This window comes from Schistocerca americana, chromosome 4 (assembly GCF_021461395.2).
Source record: "Schistocerca americana isolate TAMUIC-IGC-003095 chromosome 4, iqSchAmer2.1, whole genome shotgun sequence".
NCBI lineage: Eukaryota > Metazoa > Arthropoda > Insecta > Orthoptera > Acrididae > Schistocerca > Schistocerca americana.
Genome location: NC_060122.1, coordinates 468,684,588 through 468,704,234, shown reverse-complemented (window position 1 = coordinate 468,704,234; position 19,647 = coordinate 468,684,588). Strand labels below are relative to the sequence as shown.

General features: G+C 40.0%; 1 protein-coding gene across 1 annotated transcript in view; it reads right to left on the bottom strand.

Moving 5' to 3' along the window:
• The window catches only part of LOC124613548 (E3 ubiquitin-protein ligase MYCBP2-like), a 798,425-nt gene that overhangs the window by 557,984 nt on the left and 220,794 nt on the right, over window positions 1-19,647 (bottom strand). Inside the window, exons 30-31 of the mRNA XM_047142259.1 lie at window positions 16,135-16,448; window positions 9,151-9,391 (exon numbers count right to left, since the gene is read on the bottom strand). Coding sequence (XP_046998215.1) covers window positions 9,151-9,391; window positions 16,135-16,448 — 555 coding nt within the window. The remainder of the gene's footprint in view (window positions 1-9,150; window positions 9,392-16,134; window positions 16,449-19,647) is intronic.

The following is a 19,647-nucleotide window of genomic DNA, read 5'->3' as shown; positions in this document are numbered from 1 at the left end:
TGGTTTTGGTGTATTGAGGGAATGAGAATTCACCCACTGTTTTGACTCTTCTTCCATTTCCTCATCCGATCTCGTACAGTTTCCGATATCTAAGTTTTTCAGATACAATACCACAAAGAGCTGATCCTGAAACTACAGTTAAGCCACCAGGCAGCTCAGAAATTGCATACCAGTGCCAATCATTAGTCTCCCGATCCACTTGCTGACACCAAAGATTTCCTCCCCTACTGTCTGCACCACGAACACTGGCATATCACATGGTAAAATTCCTACAGTACTGCTGTATTTTACTGTCACTTATGATTGTTTCAATTCTGCCAATGAACATGGCCTAGTCTGTAACCTTCACTTTGGAGGAAAAGAAAGAGAGAGAGAGAGAGAGAGAGAGAGAGAGAGCACCTGCACTATAAAAGCAAAAGCCATACATTCTGCAACACATTAAATTCTCCAACCAAAAAGCTTACGCAGGGGCCCAAACAGTACGTAAAATTTCAGATCTCTTAAACACTCATTTTATTTTCTCATTTTCCTTCTTCTTCTTCTTCTTCTTCTTCTTCTTCCACCTCTTTCTTGTCTTTCTTGTCAACCAGGCAAATTCATTGTGAGACTAGATTGAAGATATCCATTTCGTAAAACACTGTGTCCTGCGCATGAAGTAGTCCATAACTGTCTGCTGCTTGTTCTCATCTGACAGGAATAATCAACCTTTAAGGCCTTTTTTAAAGGATTGTGTAGTATCAACATTCGATACCACACTTGTTAGGGGTTGCAGTTATAGACCGTGGGCCGTACTAGTATTGCTGCACCCGTGAGTCGAGACTAGTGCCACTAGAGCCGCTCTGTATCTTGCAACAAGTCTCTAGCACGCGCTCAACCACTCTTGCTTGGGACATCGAGTAGGAAAGTAGTATAGCCTTCAGTTGTTAGGAAGCAACCTCCAACAAAGCACTTAGTTAAAGTATGGCCTATGTGATGCCTCTATAACTCTCTGGCGACTGGGGAGGCCGAGCGGTTCTACGCGCTACAGTCTGGAGCCGCGTGACCGCTACGGTCGCAGGTTCGAATCCTGCTTCGGGCATGGATGTGTGTGATGTCCTTAGGTTAGTTAGGTTTAAGTAGTTCTAAGTTCTAGGGGATTGATGACCTCAGAAGTTAAGTCCCATAGTGCTCAGAGCCATTTGAACCAGCCATTATAACTCTCTGTTTGTAAATATATTCCTCCTGACTATGAAGACTCCTGTACCACCAGTTAAGTACAATATATTATTTTTTGCCAACAACTTCTAATTATTTTAGTTGCTGCAGACCCAGACCATGCAGCCAGCACCTTATCGACTTCACTGACAAACCTGCTGTATATGGCAAGAAGAGATTTGTATGTTTCTATTTAGCATTGGCCACCAGTCATTCACATTGGTGATGATTCGTTCTTCGTCATCATAACAGATTGAAGGCATGACAACTGCATGGGGAGAGATCAGGACTACAGGGCAGGTGCTCGAGTGTCTTCCACTTGAGTTGGAAGAGGCTAGGCTCTCAGATTGACAGGCACCTTGCATTGAATCATGACCAGCACAGAACTTGGTGCATCATTCCACAACAGAGTTTTTTGACAGATGTGCTGTCCCATATAGATTCTTCATTCTCCGTTGGATGTCTATCGGTATTTGTCATTCAGCAGCCAAGAAAAGAATAACAGCACACTGGTCCAGTTTGTATGCATTTCGTAATGACACCACTATAGTCCACGTGAACATTTACTACACGCACATTGGAAAGGAATGAATTCACACTAATACCCTGTCTACATGTCAGCACTTACATACCTGCAACAGAGTCGCACTACGTTGCATATATACTGTAACAATGCCCTCAAATGGAAACATTTTGATCATCCCTTATACAATGCCTCTGTGACTCAACTGTGAAATGACAGTGTTCAAGGGAATGGCACATCGTGTCATGATATGATCCCTGCAGACCCCCTGCAATTATACGTCATCTTCCTTGTTTATTCTTATTCTTATGTGACCCAATATCACACAGAATGATACGAATTCACACTAATACCCTGTCTACATGTCAGCACTTACATACCTGCAACAGAGTCGCACTAGTTGCATATATACTGTAACAATGCCCTCAAATGGAAACATTTTGATCATCCCTTATACAATGCCTCTGTGACTCAACTGTGAAATGACAGTGTTCAAGGGAATGGCACATCGTGTCATGATATGATCCCTGCAGACCCCCTGCAATTATACGTCATCTTCCTTGTTTATTCTTATTCTTATGTGACCCAATATCACACAGAATGATACACATTGCCTACTGTTGCAGCAAGAGGAGGGTGGCCTGCATATTTTGGATTATTTTCTCTGCTAAAGGTGTTTGCTGTAAAAGTTTAAGAACACTTTTAGAAATAGAGTATATGAGTATGTATAAATTCATGCTCTCATGGTGATATCCATTTTATTAATGGATATAGCCACAAGAACATGCATTCATATATAATGTACCTCTACGAGGAAGAGATGTGGTGCAGCATCGGATACCTGGAAAGCCCATTTATTAAGCTAGCGCTGCTATGATGAGACGACAATTCCATGAATTACCATCATTAACCATGACAGTGACACTGAAGTAAACAGAAGAATATTCCACCATGCCAGTTTCACCATGTTACGGGAGAGAATAAACTTCAGCAGAAAATAGATGGACACAAATGGCCATCAACTTTTGGCCATTCACCTGCTACTGACAATGACAATTTCGGCTTTAGATTGGGATTTGTTCGATGCAGCACAGGTAGCAAAACTAACATCATGAAGGCAGAAATGCATGGAGAGGCAGAAAGGGAAATTCAGTCGGCTTTCACAACAGCAAAAATATGCGGCAGAGCAAAAAAAACTGCAGGATGAACCAAGATCAACATGACATCAAGAAACTTTGATGTGGGTGCCATCTCAGCAGTTAAGAAGGGTCTTAACTTTGCTCCTTCACCGTGGAGTATCCCTTTTGCTGACATATTAAGTGGTGTAGAACAAGCAGCTGGTAAGTTTCCCAGTGAAACTGCAGAAAAATTCTGTAGAGAAATGAGCCGCATTATTTTAAAAGCCAAGCCTTGGTATCAAACATGACTAGAACTGAATGCAAAGGCCTCTGTACTCTCCACAAGGATCCTCTCATCATCACCCTGCCAGCTGACAAGGGCATTGCTGCCATCTTACTGGAACGAACCAACTATGATGCAAAAATCTGACACATGTTGGAGAATGATACGTACCAAACGTGGCTTGAAACCCGAGAATATTTTATTAGAGTATAGGAGTATTTTGTAACCTAGATGATACCTCATCATTGAAGCCTGGATTTTTATATAATATCAACACACAAAATATGTAACACAAATGGTTATAACATGTAAGAAAATAAGTAATATCACAAAATATTTTAGTAAGTGTTTAACACAAAACAACAGTTTCAACTGAAATGTAGTTCTGAACCTCCATACTATATTAATATGTATATAAACATACCAGAAAAATGAAAAGAGTGTTTAGAAGGTACAGTTTGCATCACTTACTTTTTTATTTTGAAAATCTGTACTGCCATAATAAAAGAAAACTATTTTAAGTCACTTGTGTTTACTAAAATGACCAACTTCACTGAAATCACTAAGGTATCCAACCTCGCCTTTCACTTGGAAGCACGATGAACAGCCAGCTACTTCTCTAATGTGTCTGCAGTCATACAGGGTGGCCCAAAAAGGATGGTCACATTTTAAATAACTATAACTCCATCAGTTTTACAAATTAATTTTATTCAATTACGTAACTAAATGCTCCCAGGCACCCAATTACAAGAACTAACCACAAAAAATCATGTACGGAAAATGACTTCCGGAAGATGGTGTCCTTCCTCGGTGATGCATTCCGCAAGTCTTTCCTCGAAATTTTCCATCACTTTCACTACTGTTTCTTCTTGAATTGCCATAATTTCCGCACTGATTGCCTCCTTCAGATCAATTAAGTTTCGGGGCTTCTTTACGTAGACTTTTGACTTTAGGTATCCCCAAAGAAAAAAATCACAGGCTGAGAGGTCAGGTGATCTCGCGGGCCAGTGGACATCTCCAAAACGCGAGATGATGTGGTGGGGGAACATCCGCCTTAAAACACACATGGAGTCATTGGCTGTGTGGGCCGTGGCCCCGTCCTGTTGAAACCAAATTCGATCTCGATTTACATGTAACTCTCGCAGTTTCGGCACCAAAAAGCTACGTAGCATGTTAACGTAACGTTTCGAGTTCACTGTGACTGTAGCGTTGTTCTCCTCAAAAAATAAGGACCAACAATCCCCAATCTTGAAATTCCACACCAGACTGTTACCTTAGCACTATGAAGAGGCTTTTGGTGCAATTCTCTGGGATTATCTGCTGCCCAATACCTGCAGTTTTGTTTATTGACATAGCCGTCTAAATGGAAATGGGCTTCATCTGACATAAGAAGCACAACATCATTATTAGAGTACAAAATGTCAAGCATTGATTCACAAAATCGTCTTCGCTGCTCAAAATCACGATCATACAGCTTTTGCGTGATCATAATTTTGTATGGGTGAAACTGTAACTCACGGCTTAAAATACGCTGCAACGAACTACGGCTGAGGCCTAAAGTTTGAGCACGACACCTAGTGGAATGACGCGGGCTTTGCAGCACTGACGCTCTAACATCATCAATGTTCTGTGGAGTAACTGCCGTACGTGTACGCCCTGTAGATTTACCACTTTTGACAGACCCTGTTGTCCGGAATGCAGTCACCCAACGTGATATGGATCTGCGATCTGGAATGGGTCCATCACGCGCTACACCAAAACGTTGTCGAAACAATCGTTGCACAGTAATAAACGATTCATCATTTCTGACAAACTGTTCCACAGCAAAAACACGATGCTCGACCGTCCACTGCGCCATCTCGTGGCAAACTGGGTGTAATGGCCGACTTGCAGATGGCCGGCAGTGGTCCCCCCTCCTCACCTTTCAATGGTACTACGCAGTTCAAATCCGACCATCCTTTTTGGGCCACCCAGTAGAACACTGCCAATGAGACAGAATGTTTTTGTAGGAGGAAAATGATATCTCCACATCACAGAACATTGATGGTGCTAATTTCAGGAGATGAAATGTTTCTGGCGAGAAGTCTGCTGGAGCTTCTTGTTCTAGCAGCAAAAGACGAGGAGCCTGAATTTCTGGCCAAAACAAAATCAAACTTTTTCACTAACATCTGCCTAGATCACCTCTAATGTCATTCAGCAGGCATTTGATATTCTCAACCATTTCCAATGATTTATGTGAAGGCTACCTGATAGATTCTAATTCTTTACTGCTGTTGCCAAAGTTGAGAAGTTGTTATGCATGCACACCAGAGCACTGTCAATTTTAGATTCAGTGGTAACATACTGTATATCTCACACAGAAATTGAAGTTACTCTCAGAAATGAATTAATCATAAATTTCATGGCTTGAAAATGTTCATTATGAAACCCAACAATTTCGATCCATGTATACCAATGCATTAGGAGAGGCTGTAGTGGCAGCACAAGGTTCAACAGCAGTTCTCTATAGAGCAACACTTGGTGCAAGGCTTTGAGAAGCACTTTCTTAGTGTATGAAACTAGTTTCTTTACTTCTGGATAGCTGCTGGGCACTTCTTCGGTGATATATTGCAGTACATGGGACACAAAGATAAAGTGGATTAAAAACAGGGCAGTTGCTGCCTTTGCATACAAGCCACAGCATCCAAATGCAGAACGAGGACTTTTTCCTTGAATTCCATCAGGCCATAGCACTTTAAGACTGTCAGTCATAATAAGAGCTATAACTCAATGATTTGTGCATTCCAACAGTTTACAAGAAATCAGTAATGGCTTTGAGAATTCTCCTCCACTGAGTTTGCCAACAATGAGACTGTCAACGAAATGTCCAGATATGTTTGTTGTTTCGGCAGTGGCTATCCATATGTGGTAGTTACTTATACACTGAAGCACCAAAGAAACTGGTATAGGCATGCGTATTCAAATACAGAGAGATGTAAACAGGCAGCAGACAGTGCTGCAGTCACCAACGCCTATATAAGACAATGAATGTCTGGCGCAGTTGTCAGACCAGTTACTGCTGCTACAATGGCAGGTTATCAAGATTTAAGTGAGTTTGAATGTGGTGTTATGGTCGGCGCATGAGCGATGGAACACAGCATCTCCGAGGTAATGATGAAGTGGGGATTTTCCTGTATGACCATTTCACAAGTGTACCATGAATATCAGGAATCCAGTAAAACATCAAATCTCTGATATCGCTGCAGCCGGAAAAAGTTCCTATAAGAACAGGACCGGCGACAACTGAAGAGAATCGTTCTACATGACAGAAGTGCAACCCTTATGCAAATTGTTGCAGATTTCAATGTTTGGCCATCAACAAGTGTCAGCGTGTGAACCATTCAGTGAAACATCATCAATACGGGCTTTTGAAGCTGAAGGCCCACTCATTTACCCTCAACAATTACATGAAACATAGCTTTACACCTTGCCTGGGCCTGTCAGCATCGACATTGGACTGTTGATGAGTGGAAACATGTTGCCTGGTCAGACAAGTCTCATATCAAACTGTATCAAGTGGATGGTCGTGTATGGGTATGCAGACAACCTCATGAATCCATGGACCCTGCATGTCAGCGGGTACTGTTCAAGTTGGTGGAGGCTCTGTAATGGTGTGGGGCACGTGCAGCTGGAGTGATGTGGGACTCCTGATATGTCTACATACAGCTTTGACAGGTGACATGTATGTAAGCATCCTGTCTGATCACCTGCATCCATTCATGTTCATTGTGCACACCAACAGACTTGTGCAATTCCAGTAGGATAATGCGACACCTCACACATCAAGAATTGCTACACAGTGGCTCCAGGAACACTTTTCCAAGTTTAAAAATTTATGCTGGCCACCAAACTCCCCAAACATGAACATTATTGAGCGTATCTGAGATACCCTGTAACTTGCTGTTCAGAAGAGTTTTCCACCCCCTCGTACTCTTATGGTTTTATGGACTGCCCTGCAGGATTCATGGTGTCAGTTCTCTCCAGCATTACTTCAGACATTAGTCTAGTCCATGCCATGTCATGTAGCGGCGCTTCTGCCACTCACAGGGGTCCTACATGATATTAGGCAGACGTACTAATTTCTTTGGCTTTTGGTGTATAACGCCAAGCTCTTTTCAGAGTATCCTGGTAACAAAATCTTAATAGTTTTTCCTTATGTCAATTCATCAGGAATCTATAACTCACAGTACTTTCATAGAATTGCGTGATATTCAGGCACCTGAAGTTTGTACCATGGAATATTCACAATGACCACAACAGAGCACATACCATTCAAAAATTCATCTGTGGAGTTTGGAGTCTTTTGCAGTTGTGTCAATAATATTTGATTCTTAGATGATTGCACCATTTCATTCTTTGTGTGTGTAGCGCTAAATATGTGTTGCTAAAGATGGAGTTCACAAAGCACCCAATCTGCTTCTTGTACGATCAACGAAGAACAATCTTTCCATCAGTAGTGAAGGTGTTGTCCATCATGATTTAGATGATAAGTTGATGCAACAGGATGTATCACGAACATGAAAAGTCTTTAACTCTTAAGAAGAACCATATGGCAAACTTCTCCAGTTCTACATAATTAGAAGTCACTAGTAGTTGGGACACGTTGGGCAGCTAATCTTTTGTTTGCTTCACTGTCAATCTCAAAAGCACATGAAGCCCTTTATTACACACAACAGCTACTATCATCCTATACAAAGTATTGCTATTGTATTGTATTTGCTTTTGTGAACTGAAATTCTGAATCTTAAAAAATAAGCAGGAACACGTCTTTCATAATGCAATTTAAAGTGCAATTAATCATGTTTTATTGCATTAGAATATGGTTTTTAGAGACAATTTCCTTCCTGTCTTCAGGTTGGATTCCAATATTTTTCTAAGAGAGCAGTCTCTTGATGTGGAGAAATATGAAGAAGGGTAAGAAACAAATAATATGTAATTTCATGTAACATAAAATTAAAATACGCAAAAACATGTATTTATAATCAAAGGTGTAAAAGTAGCATCTTCAATAATTTCAGATTTGCGTATGGTTTATCATCAGCAATATCTGGTTTTAAATTACCAAACATACTCCTAGGAAACATTTTGCAGATTTTGAAACAATCTGCTAACTATTTCTTTTATGTCTCTCCTGTAAAACTGCCAGCAGGAAATAGTTTGTAGAAATCATCAATAATGTTATTTCAGGAAAAAAAATAAATGCATACAGCCACTCATCTGCATATTTAATGATGGGTAGCACATAGACAATTTTAAAAGAAGGAAAACTGAAGTTTAATTTCCTGTTGATGACAAGATCATTAGATGTCAGTTAATCCTTCCATCACTGCTTGATAAAACATGTTCATATTTATAATATCTTTTTCAAAGTGGTACACCAGTACTGTACCCTCTTTGATGACAAAGGTCAGATATTGTTTGATGACAACCTCATAAACCAGAAACCAGTTAACTAAGGAAAGACCATTAGAGCCAGAGAACAAGTTCCTACTGAAAAAGTAAATCAACCATGTCATCCTTAAAGATAACATCCTAGCATTTGCTTTAATCAGCCTAGAAAAACTGCAGAATACCCGAACTGTGGTAGCTGAACAGAGATTTGAACTGCTGTCTGCCCGTATGTGGGTCCACTTTCTTAACTTCTGTGCCATCCCACTTGATGACACATTTAAAAGATCACTAGCACTAGCTCTTGAGTTCTTATACTTTTCCTATCTGACACCCAAACATACACAGACAAATACAGAACTGCATGGGTGTGGTGTATGTACCAACCATTATTCATCTACAGTGAGTATTCCCTATACTCCATTATCATAATAAATTAATTCATTTTACCAAAATCATAATAACATGCAATTCTGGTAAGAGATTTTTCCACTCTTTTGTACTACTTGCAGAAAATGAGGACACCAAACAATGCAAACTCATTTCCTTAGTGACATTTACTTTCACACATTCACACTTTACAAAAAATCTAAAAATGAACTTACCCTTGGATCAAGAGTAGCTAAAGGGCTGATATGTGCCAGCATAAGTGGCAGAAGTGTAGTGACAATGCACGCGTTACCAAGAACTTCAGTAGCAAGCACATCTTCAGCTCTCTCTCTGCCAAGAGCCATCAAGTCATTACAGCGCTGAACTATGGCTGCTGACATTGACAGTGTGCATTTACAAGCTTGAAGTTCTGCCCAAGCTTTGCTGGTCTGTTGACTCTCCCTGTCCAACGGATTGCTGCACAAACATAAAGTAAAAATTGCACAACCAATTAAAGAGATAGTCTAACAGAAAGGATGGAAGCATTTACGAACTTGACACATTAGGTGATTGATACAAGCTACATTTTTGAGCAAAAGGCCTCTCCAAAACCGTAAGAAATTTGGTCACATGGAAGGACAGCCACTGGTGCAATAATTAATGACCAGATACTTCTAGACAACTTGCAGAAGAAAATAGACAATAGGAAAACAAAGATAAGATTGTTTATTTCTGTCTTCCAATGTTTATTCCCTAAGGGAACTAAAGGAAGGTAACCACAATTCAGTTGTCATAAAACTTCAGAGATAGGTGATAAAATAATCACTATACTGATCTGTCTTCTTAAATTTACCATTACGAATAATGATACCCAGCAGCATGGTAACGGACGGGTAACCGTTGCTGTCGTCTGTGGACCAAAAGTTGACAAAGTTGCAGGCCTTGAAAGTTTTAACAGCCGTGACGTCACCACATACTGAACATTTCATGTCGCAGAGGTCTACAATAGAAACATGGGTAAATCATATTTCCTGCCGTCAATGCCATTCGTTCTGATGCACCATGCAGGACGACTTGAGCACCTACGTAGTTAGAGGTATTAATAGCAATATTGTCTATTGCTTTATACACTGTAGGGTGTTCTGTGGTGGAGTTCTGAACTTCACCATTACCAATAATGCTACCCTGCAGCATGTTTATTCCCTAACGGAACTGAAGGAATGTTACCACAATTCAGTTGTCATACAACTACAGAGATAGGTGATATAACAATCACTATACTGATGACCTTAAAATTACAGTTCTGTGAATCATAGAAAATGACAAAAATTTTCTCATTAGCTTCTGCAGTATAGTATGTGATTTGGGGCTATGCAGGATGCAAAATTTAATCCACAGAGTGAAACCTTTGCCAGCAAGTTGAACAGAGGTTGGACGACAGATATTAGTATATTATTCCAAGCTGCTTTATCTACGTTTTATTGTCTGTACTACAGTTCATAAATCATAGTGAATGACGAGTAGTCATATGACAGTCTCTCTGTTAACCCGTTACCAGATGTTTCCAGTAGGAAATAGATCTGGAAAAGTGCAATTGGACACCATTCATGTTGAATTAGGTCAAGACAGCACAGGCAGCATGCAGTCTTCCATTATCTTGTTGAAAGGTAATGTCGTGAGGACCTCTTAGATAGGGCACAGTTTTGAGGAAACTTACGTCAGAGACACCAAATGAGAATTTGAATTCTGCTCCTCTCTTACTTAAGTCCACTGCCTTAACTGTTGTGTCACCTCATTCAGTCAGTACTGGTGATGTATAAAAAAAAAAGGTCACGACAGTCTACACAAAAGGCAATAGAACCGATACACAAAAGTACCATATTTTATGTTTTATTTCCATTTTTAGCAGAAGTCTGAATACGTTTGGAGTTAAGATATAATGACCTCATGTGGACCAAACTGGTGTTCTCTGTGTACTCCAAGAACACCAGACATCCTAAATTCAACTTCACTCTTGATGCACCAGGAGCCATGAATAGAGATACTGAGAGGGATTTAGTGATCTTGCGTTTTCAAAAAGCTTTTATTTCTGCTATGTACTGGTCCCTACCACAGAAAAGATGTTCATGTGTGTGACAACCAGCCCTGCTGGCCCTAGTTTGAAAACTTTTTGATGTGCAGAATGTAGCATGTTATGTAACATATTTGTGGTTTCACCTGTGTGCTAATCCTGTCCACAACTGTGAGGTCTAGGACCAGATTTTAGTTGCAGGGTGAGGGGGTTGGAGAGGGGATGTGCTCTGTCTGTACATGATGGACTGTTCTTTCCTTAATCCTCCTAAATGGGTGGTGATCAGAGCCAATTAGGCTGATTTTGTGGGTGAGTAATTTTACCATGACAACCAGAATGTTCCTACTTCCCTTGCAGAGAAACTTCTGCAATTACTGGCAGGAAACAGCATCTTATGGAAGTGCTATAAGTGGGAGCAGAAAAATGGCCAATGAAAAAGTGTACTTTCTGCTCCTTATTCTGATTTGCTGCAAGGCTAAAATGTTAAATAATGTCATGGAGTGGTTTGGATAATCAGCTGCAGCTCTTAATGGTGTAGGTGGTGTCACATGCCCTCGGAGATGGAGGTGTTATTCTAAAGTATGCTTGTGGAGTGAGTAGCTGGTAATTCTCAGTGATCATCTAAGTTACTTTTCCAGTACAGAAAGTTTGCAAGCACTTGAAAGTGCAATACTGTAAACCCTTACATTAAATCACAGAGGCAGTAATTAGTTGGGTGGTGGTGATTTAGTGAATGAGATGAACTTGGCAAGGTTTAATAGAAGCCAATGAATTAATTTGTTTCTGTGGAAATTTGGAAGTGATGATGAAATGTGTTCTTGCAATGTTATGTCAAGATTGTCAGCACAAGTTGTTAGGAGCTGGCTGGAGGCAGTGTAGGAAAAGTAAACAGTGAACATATTCCATTCCAGTGGTCAGATCTTGGAATCTTTTCTGGAAGTACTCAGAGAGCTACAGGGCTTTTAACTATCAACATTGAAGTAGTGAGAAGTTTAGCCCTCGTCTCACAGATCAATGAGACAGATGACCTTATTTGTATCAATTTGACAAGAGTAACAACACATAGAATAGATTCAGGTTTGTTGCCAAATGTTTCTGATTAAATTTTTGGAGCATTAAATTGCATACTTTGTCTTGCACACTGTATGTCACCCAGAGTGCACAGATTTATTAGCAGCTGTAAGTGTGATTTTGTGCACTGCCACAGAATCTCCAAGGCATAGGCAAAAGAAACATTTCACTTATTCTGTATATTGGGTCATCCAGATACAGAAGTGATTTTTACGTGTCCCAGGATAGTGTGATAGGGCCATTACTATTCATAGTATACTTTAACAACTTAATGAATAGTATAATTAGCAACCTAAGCTTTTTCAAAGATGAAGTAATTACCTAGAAGTTGTAATAATATTCAGTCAGATCTGCACAAAATTTCAGTCTCCATATTGTGGTGTTTCAAATGTCCACTATGGATGAAATTTTCTGATATTAACATCGTGTAAAGACAGGCAAGTAAATCTTATTGTAGAGAAATTGTGAACTTCATAAAACTTACAAATGCAGTAGTGTTTGACAACAGACCTAATGAGTTACAACTGAAGTCAATTGAGTCACCCAATTACTGGAGAGTAATAACGTGTGGATTGATTCACTGATAAGATACTGGGAACTTTGGCTTGTCTGTGAAATAGGTTGCTTACAGAACATTTGCATGAACAATAAGGGCCTACTTTTCAGGCATGTAGGATACACTCATGTTGAATTAACAGAGGATACAGCATATGCAATGAACGGCAGCTCAAATGTTCTAGGGCTTGTTTGCCTTGTGAGAAGGTGTCAAAAATGCTAAAAAATATCAACTAGTAGACACTGAAAGAAGACATTTAAAATGTGAAAATCTACTTTGAAGATTCCAAACATCATTTTTCAGAACAGAATCTGTGAGTATTCATTAGCTTACAATGTATTTCTCTGATAAAGATAAATCTGCTACTAAATATTAAGCTAATAACATCATGCAAAGAGGCAGATAAACATTCAGGGGTATGCCAAATATAGAAGTAAGTGAAGAGTTAGGTATGATAGGAAAGTAGGTTTATTATTTTTAATTCTTTTACTTCCAGTATACACTTGTTTTAAGATCTCCTTCCTACTTAATCTGACTCCATACATCCATTCACACTGTTCTACAATTACTAATGCTTCTATACTCAATATATTTCAACAGCCCTCTACATTTCAGTATTCTGAATGTCTCTTCTGCATTTTGGCATTTTTTTCCATACACCATTTTGTGTGATCTATCTGTAAACCCTTGTATGAGTTAATATTGTTTTATTTGTAAATTTATGTTAACAGTTATTAAAACAAAAGCAGATGTTACTTGTTATTAACATACTGCTCATTACCCCCCCCCCCCCCCCCCCCCCTTCCATTTTGGCTAACTAGGGTCCACTTCAATTCCTTATCCATTTTCTCTTTTAATTTCTTCCAATGTTCTTTTATCTTTTCACAATGTCTCTGTTTCCTTCACAAAATTTCACACCTGTCTTTCCTACTGCTTCTGTCTTAAAGTCCTTCTAAATTCAATACTTTCCTTCTAAAAATATACGTGGGAAGAGCAACATAGCTGACCAAAGAGAGGCTTGATGATGCAGACCCTCTCTGACTGTGCAATTCAGTCTGTGACTTGTGTAGCAAGTGGTTGTGCATTCTCATATATCACACTCTGTTTACTAAAGTGTGTTCTGCACTCTGTACCTGCAATGGTCTCTAGTATGCATCATCATATGTACTGGAATTCCACAATTGGTGACCTCGACTGCTGTGTGCTGTTCATTTGAATTAATTAATTTATTCCATTCTGGCAATGTGGCCTTCCTACACCCATCATGATGTGAACCTCATGAATCACAACACTATTCCACATTCTTTGCAAACACCAAACATGAACAGTGTACCTTGTGCTTCACGAGTGACAAAAATGACTGTGATACTCCACATACCAGTGTTTTGCCGACAAACACAATTGTACAACAGTGCTGTACAGTGGACACAGGAAGGAGGAGATGGGAGGAGGGAGGAGGTTATGGACAATTGATCAGGGGGGGGGGGGGGGGGGGGGAAGGGGGGAGGGGGGAGGGGGGGGGGGAGGGGGAAGAGAGGTGTGCTATATATGTGACATATGCATACAAGTGTTGTGTTGTGGGTATAAAGCTAGTGCTGAAATGAAAAACTTATTGAAAGATCACAGAAAATTAATTTTGCCTGCTTCTTTATTTTATTTTTTATGAAAATAACAATTAAACACATTGATATATTATTAGTAGGTAGGTATAACAATATTCTATTTCAGATGTTATGAGCTGAAAAAGACACTGAAATAAACCTATGTCTTTCTTGTAATCTCATCAATATGTTTAAAATCCGCTGCAAAGTTTCCTGCACACAAGCCTAAAAAGTAGAAAATAATTATTTAAATAAAAATAAATTTTTAATACATGACATTTTTAAATTGGATTAAAAAGTATAAAAGAATTTCTCCTAGCCCCATACAATTCCCAACCCTACATAGATAATCCTGAAATTTGTGATTGGGGAATTTTTAATAGCTACGAAAATGCTTGCAAGATTTACAGTGAAAAATGTGTGGAGCATGCAATACATAACTGATGCATGAACCGTTCACCTCGCATTTTTCATTATAAAGCTTACAAGTATTTTCATAGCAATTAATAAGTCACAAGCACAAATTTTATAGAGCAATTATTTTATACTTTTTAGTCTCATTTAAAAACACGGTACATTAAAATTTTATTCTAACTTGTTAATTAAATAATTTTATAGAACACAGAGGACAGGAGATAAGCCATCACCTTGTCTTAGCACAGTATTTTTGTTTTTGTAATGAAAAATTTATGTCTAAGTGGAGAATTGCCTCAGAATATTATTCTATATCATATTAAGAAATGAGAATACACAAAGTAAACAAACTGCTGTTTTCATCATTAAAACCAGCAATCAGATTTGTAGCAGAAGTGGCTGAACTTGAACTTGCATGAAGATCCTTAACAAGCAATGCCCAAACTATCACTAATCTGAGCCCACAGAAATTTAGAATGCTTTTGTATTTCCCCATGTGATCTTCACAGAATCTGATCCCTCTAATTTGCTCTTATTCCTTAAATACTTCATCCATCCATCCATCCATCCATCCATCCATCCATCCATCCATCCATATCAGTGCCCATACACAGCCAATGCTAGGTTGGGAATGGTATGGTACGTTTCCAATTTCGCAGAAAATCATACCTGTTTATTGGCTATTATTATGATGGCATCACCATCCCCAAAGACATTTTAAAGCTACTGCCTGATCCCATAAACCCCCCCCCCCCCCCCAGGAGGAATCCATTTACACCTTCATTTTGCGTCTAATGGATGTCACATGGTGAAATGTGACTTCATTTCTTATAGCATTTGTGCAACTGTGGAACCACTCCAGCATTTATGTAAATGGATGTGGGAAACTGCCTAAGAACCACATCCAGGTTGGCCAGCACACCAGCTCCATTTGCTAACGCAAGAGGCTGGAGCACCTCCCAGTGTCCTGGAAACAGGTGCTTTAAAGCGCTCCACTATCTGGGTGGGTCATATTAAATATTGTGTTTAGGTGTTATGTCCTCACTTTTAGAGCAAATACTACTATTTTTATCACAAAGATGAAATATTACTTTTGTTCTATATGGTATTTTAACCACTGATTTCACTTTTATTGGATCTCATGTTGCCTAATGGCCATTTTGTAGGCCAGAAACTGGTGTAAATTGTAAATAAATAACCACAGAACACCCAGATTTTATTTATTTATTTTTTTTTTTTTTAAACACGAATTTGCTCTCCACCAGAATGCTTGATTTCAGCTAAACAGCTTGTCTCAGCCTACATTAATTTCTCTAATTGTTGGGCATGCCCACCCCAATTCTATTTTTTCATTACTTATGTTGTAGGGCTTAGTGGTTTTTCTTTAACTCATTACCACTCTGCCTTCAGCAACTTTCTCTATTTGGGTTTTGTTATCTTCTTAAAATTATTTTGGTCAATCTTCTGTTTATATTTAAAGTACTTAATACCTGTACAGCTAACTCACCTGTAATATAATATTTGAGGGATCTGACCTCTTGACTGTGTTGTTCCATTGAAACTGAGGGAACAAGTAGAGAACATGAATATAGTCCCATCTGGTCCTTTTACAGAACTTAGGCCACCATCACCATTGCTTGTACGTCCTCCATGATTTCTCAGTCGAATTGCATACTTTACATTCTCCTTTATGGGCACTGGTTTGTCAAACTTAATTTCTGCTACATCAGCTACACAATCATCTGGACCAAATGTCCCACGTGCCATTTCCAGACTGTTCCATCGTTGTGTATGTGATGGATCATTGCCAACACTATTTTGCTGAAAGTAGTAAATATGATGATAATAAAAGACTGGTGTCCAAATTAAAAAAAAAAAGGAAAACATACAGAAGTTGGAGTAGCTGAAATCAATTTAGTTGCAGGAAGTGTACCTGTCCTGCAAGACTGAAGATTTCACACATTCTAATTAAATGACACTACTTGCAGTACTGCTGACAATAAATAATATAAGAATGGAACAAAATGTAGAAATGGAAATGAACACACAATTCTGGATTTTGTTAACAGGTTAACTCAAAGAGTCGGACTGAGACTTGAAATCTAGAGTTTTGTTTTTCTGAGTTGAAGTACCATGACTGTATGCCATCCAAGAAAGTTTTCATGTCATAAAACTCAGTCTGCAGATATATGACCCCTAAATTTTAAAATTCCACAAAGACTCTACTAGACACTAGTACATTAAGGAGCAAGGATTTGCTGCAGAAAAGATGGGTCGCATCTAAGAAGTGGTAGTGGCAGTGTTGGATGGTGGACAAGACTACATCTTTGGATGGGCACTGAGTTCCATAATGTCAGCAACCATGGTCTTTTCTGAAGTGCTGTTGGGAGGGGCAGGCTACAAAGCAACTGCAGCAGCACAAGTGAACTGACAAACACAGGCACTAGTGCCAACACTAGCAACCTCCATTTGTGTAGCAGCATCTGTTTTCTGGACTGGCTGTCTAAGAATGAAGGCAAAGGAGGCAGCCCACGTGGTCTGCTACATGGCCTCGTATATCTTTTTGACTTCACCATACATAATGTGCTTTGTCATTTTTATCTCCTGGATCTGTGTCAAGGAAGACACTGAATCCCTACTCCAAACAGGGTGACCCCTGGAGCAGCTGATACACATCGGAGGAGAGGACCAACCAACTCCATTGTGGGCAGCTTTACCATATTTGCCACACGTGGCTTCTCCCTTACAACCAAGGGTAGTGTGCCCAAAGTGCTGGCATTTAAAACTGCGCATAAGGCTGTATGCTTACCTATTTTGACATACTCTGGAGGTTTGGTTTTGTTACATGTAAGGATAAAAGAGTCTGATTTAACAAAATCATGATCCACCCTTTTCATAATGTTTTGCACGTTGACAATGCCTTCCTGGAACCACTTGGCTTTCAGTTCTTCTTGTGGTATGTCAGATCACTGGAAGTGACAACACCTTTGCTATAGTTCAAGGTGTCGTGCAGTTCAGTTTCAATTGCATACTCCCCAAAACAATGAGCTTTCTGGAGGTTCTTTACTTGTTGGGAATTAGACATTTCAACCAGTATGGTCCCACTGCACAAGCTCTTGACAGATTTTAAGGTTCCAGCAAGACCCTTAAACCTTTCTGTATGTAGAATGGTGAAACTCAATTGAAAATGCCCTCTTTTCTTTTAGTTATTATGAAGATGTTCTGACAAACAGCTTGCATTCTGTTACAACTGACTGAGTCAGGAGGACTAACTACCTGAGCCTTCTTGTTAGAATGCACGTTGGTAACTTCTAGTGGCCCATACTTTCCACTGGGTGAAAGGAAGGGAAAGTTTCAAAGGATCCATCCTGGTCCCATGAGCATCTAGGGAAATAAAACCCCACCTAGACAGAGCCCCATGGGCCTAGGTAAGCCTTATACAATTAAAGTGTGGTGGGTTCCCCAGAGGTCACCTGCTAACGACTGTTTCACCTCTACTGCTATGTACCTCATTAGCATGCAGCACATCTTGAGATTGAAGAGGCTTTTATAGAGGTTTTTACCATCCTCATGATCTGGCAGCCAAGTCAAGCTCCCCATTCCCACCACTGTGTGCATGGTGGTCACTGAAGCTTTCCCATAGCTTACCGTGACAGATGACTGGCAGTGCTTACCAGTCCCCAGTTCAGGAACCCCAGGGTCACCAAGCCCAGTCCTAGCAAATGAATGTCAAGCTCCTGAGGACCAGACTATATGAGAGAAGGCCAACTGATTAAGTGTTTCAACAACAGTGAGGAACAGATGGAATGTGCTGCCGTAATGAGGCTAATATGGTAACTTCACTTAGAGACATCATAAGAACACCTTCCAGGATGCAAACTTTGCATAAAGGAACACTCTGAAACCCTGAAATTGAACACTATGCAGCCAAGAGTGCTGACATGCACAGAAAATGAGAGCATATTTGGTGACCAGTGTGTATGTGAGTGTGTGGAGAGGGAGGGGAGGCGGGGCGGAGAGCGGAGGGGAATTATGTCATTGCTGCTCTCCTCATTCTCAGAATTATGTCATTCTATCTCCATTACAGATACTGATAGGAGACCACGTTGGTCAAATTTTAGAATGCTCTGGTGAATTCAACAAGTGTTTAAAAGCTGTAGTCAGCTTGGAGTCCATTGCTGCAAATCCACACCTGTTCAGCTGTGGAGCAGACTTCTGATCTCCAAGCCACATACTTGCCAGTCACAATGATGACTGACTGAGGGTGGGGGTCAAGCTGATCTTCTGTGGATGAAGAAATGATCTGCCCATTTTCATGCTGTTCAACTCAGCTGCTGGGCACCCGTGTCACCACTGCTGGAGCAGTACAACTACTGCCTTACCGGCTGTTCGTTGTATTGCTGCTGGGTCTTCCAACTAGATGCCATCCAACAAACAACAACAGGGACAAACAGATTTCTGAGGCTGAGTCTAAGCAAAGTTTCACTCATTGAGACGGCTGAAGCTCTGATGGAGATCCACGGCTATGCCAGGCTGCGGGGATGCACAGCTGTCGCATCCTCCTGCAAGGGGCCACAGCGGTGGTCACAGGCAATACAGGACATATGCTCTGCAAATTCCTTGCTGGGCACTGATGTGCCACCTCATGATTTCAAGCACCTCATGTTTTCAAGTAGAACAGACTCAGCACGGTTCCTGGTAGGCAGCACCAGGAAGAAGAAAGACTGACCGTAAAACTCTTGCTAATTAATTACTGTTAGTTGAATGATAATTCATTAGTATTCTACAGGATCACTCATTCTCACTCCGTGTTTGACCTCCTGATAACAACATGACCCCAGATCGAGCTGTAACACTATAATACAATGTTCTGTGTATTGCTTCCGCAGAGATCACAAAAACAAAATTAGACTAATTACAATACACAAAATGGCATTTAAGCAATCATTTTTCCCATGCTCGATAAGTGAATGGAATGAGAGAAAGCCATAATAACTAGTACAATGGGGCATACCTACTG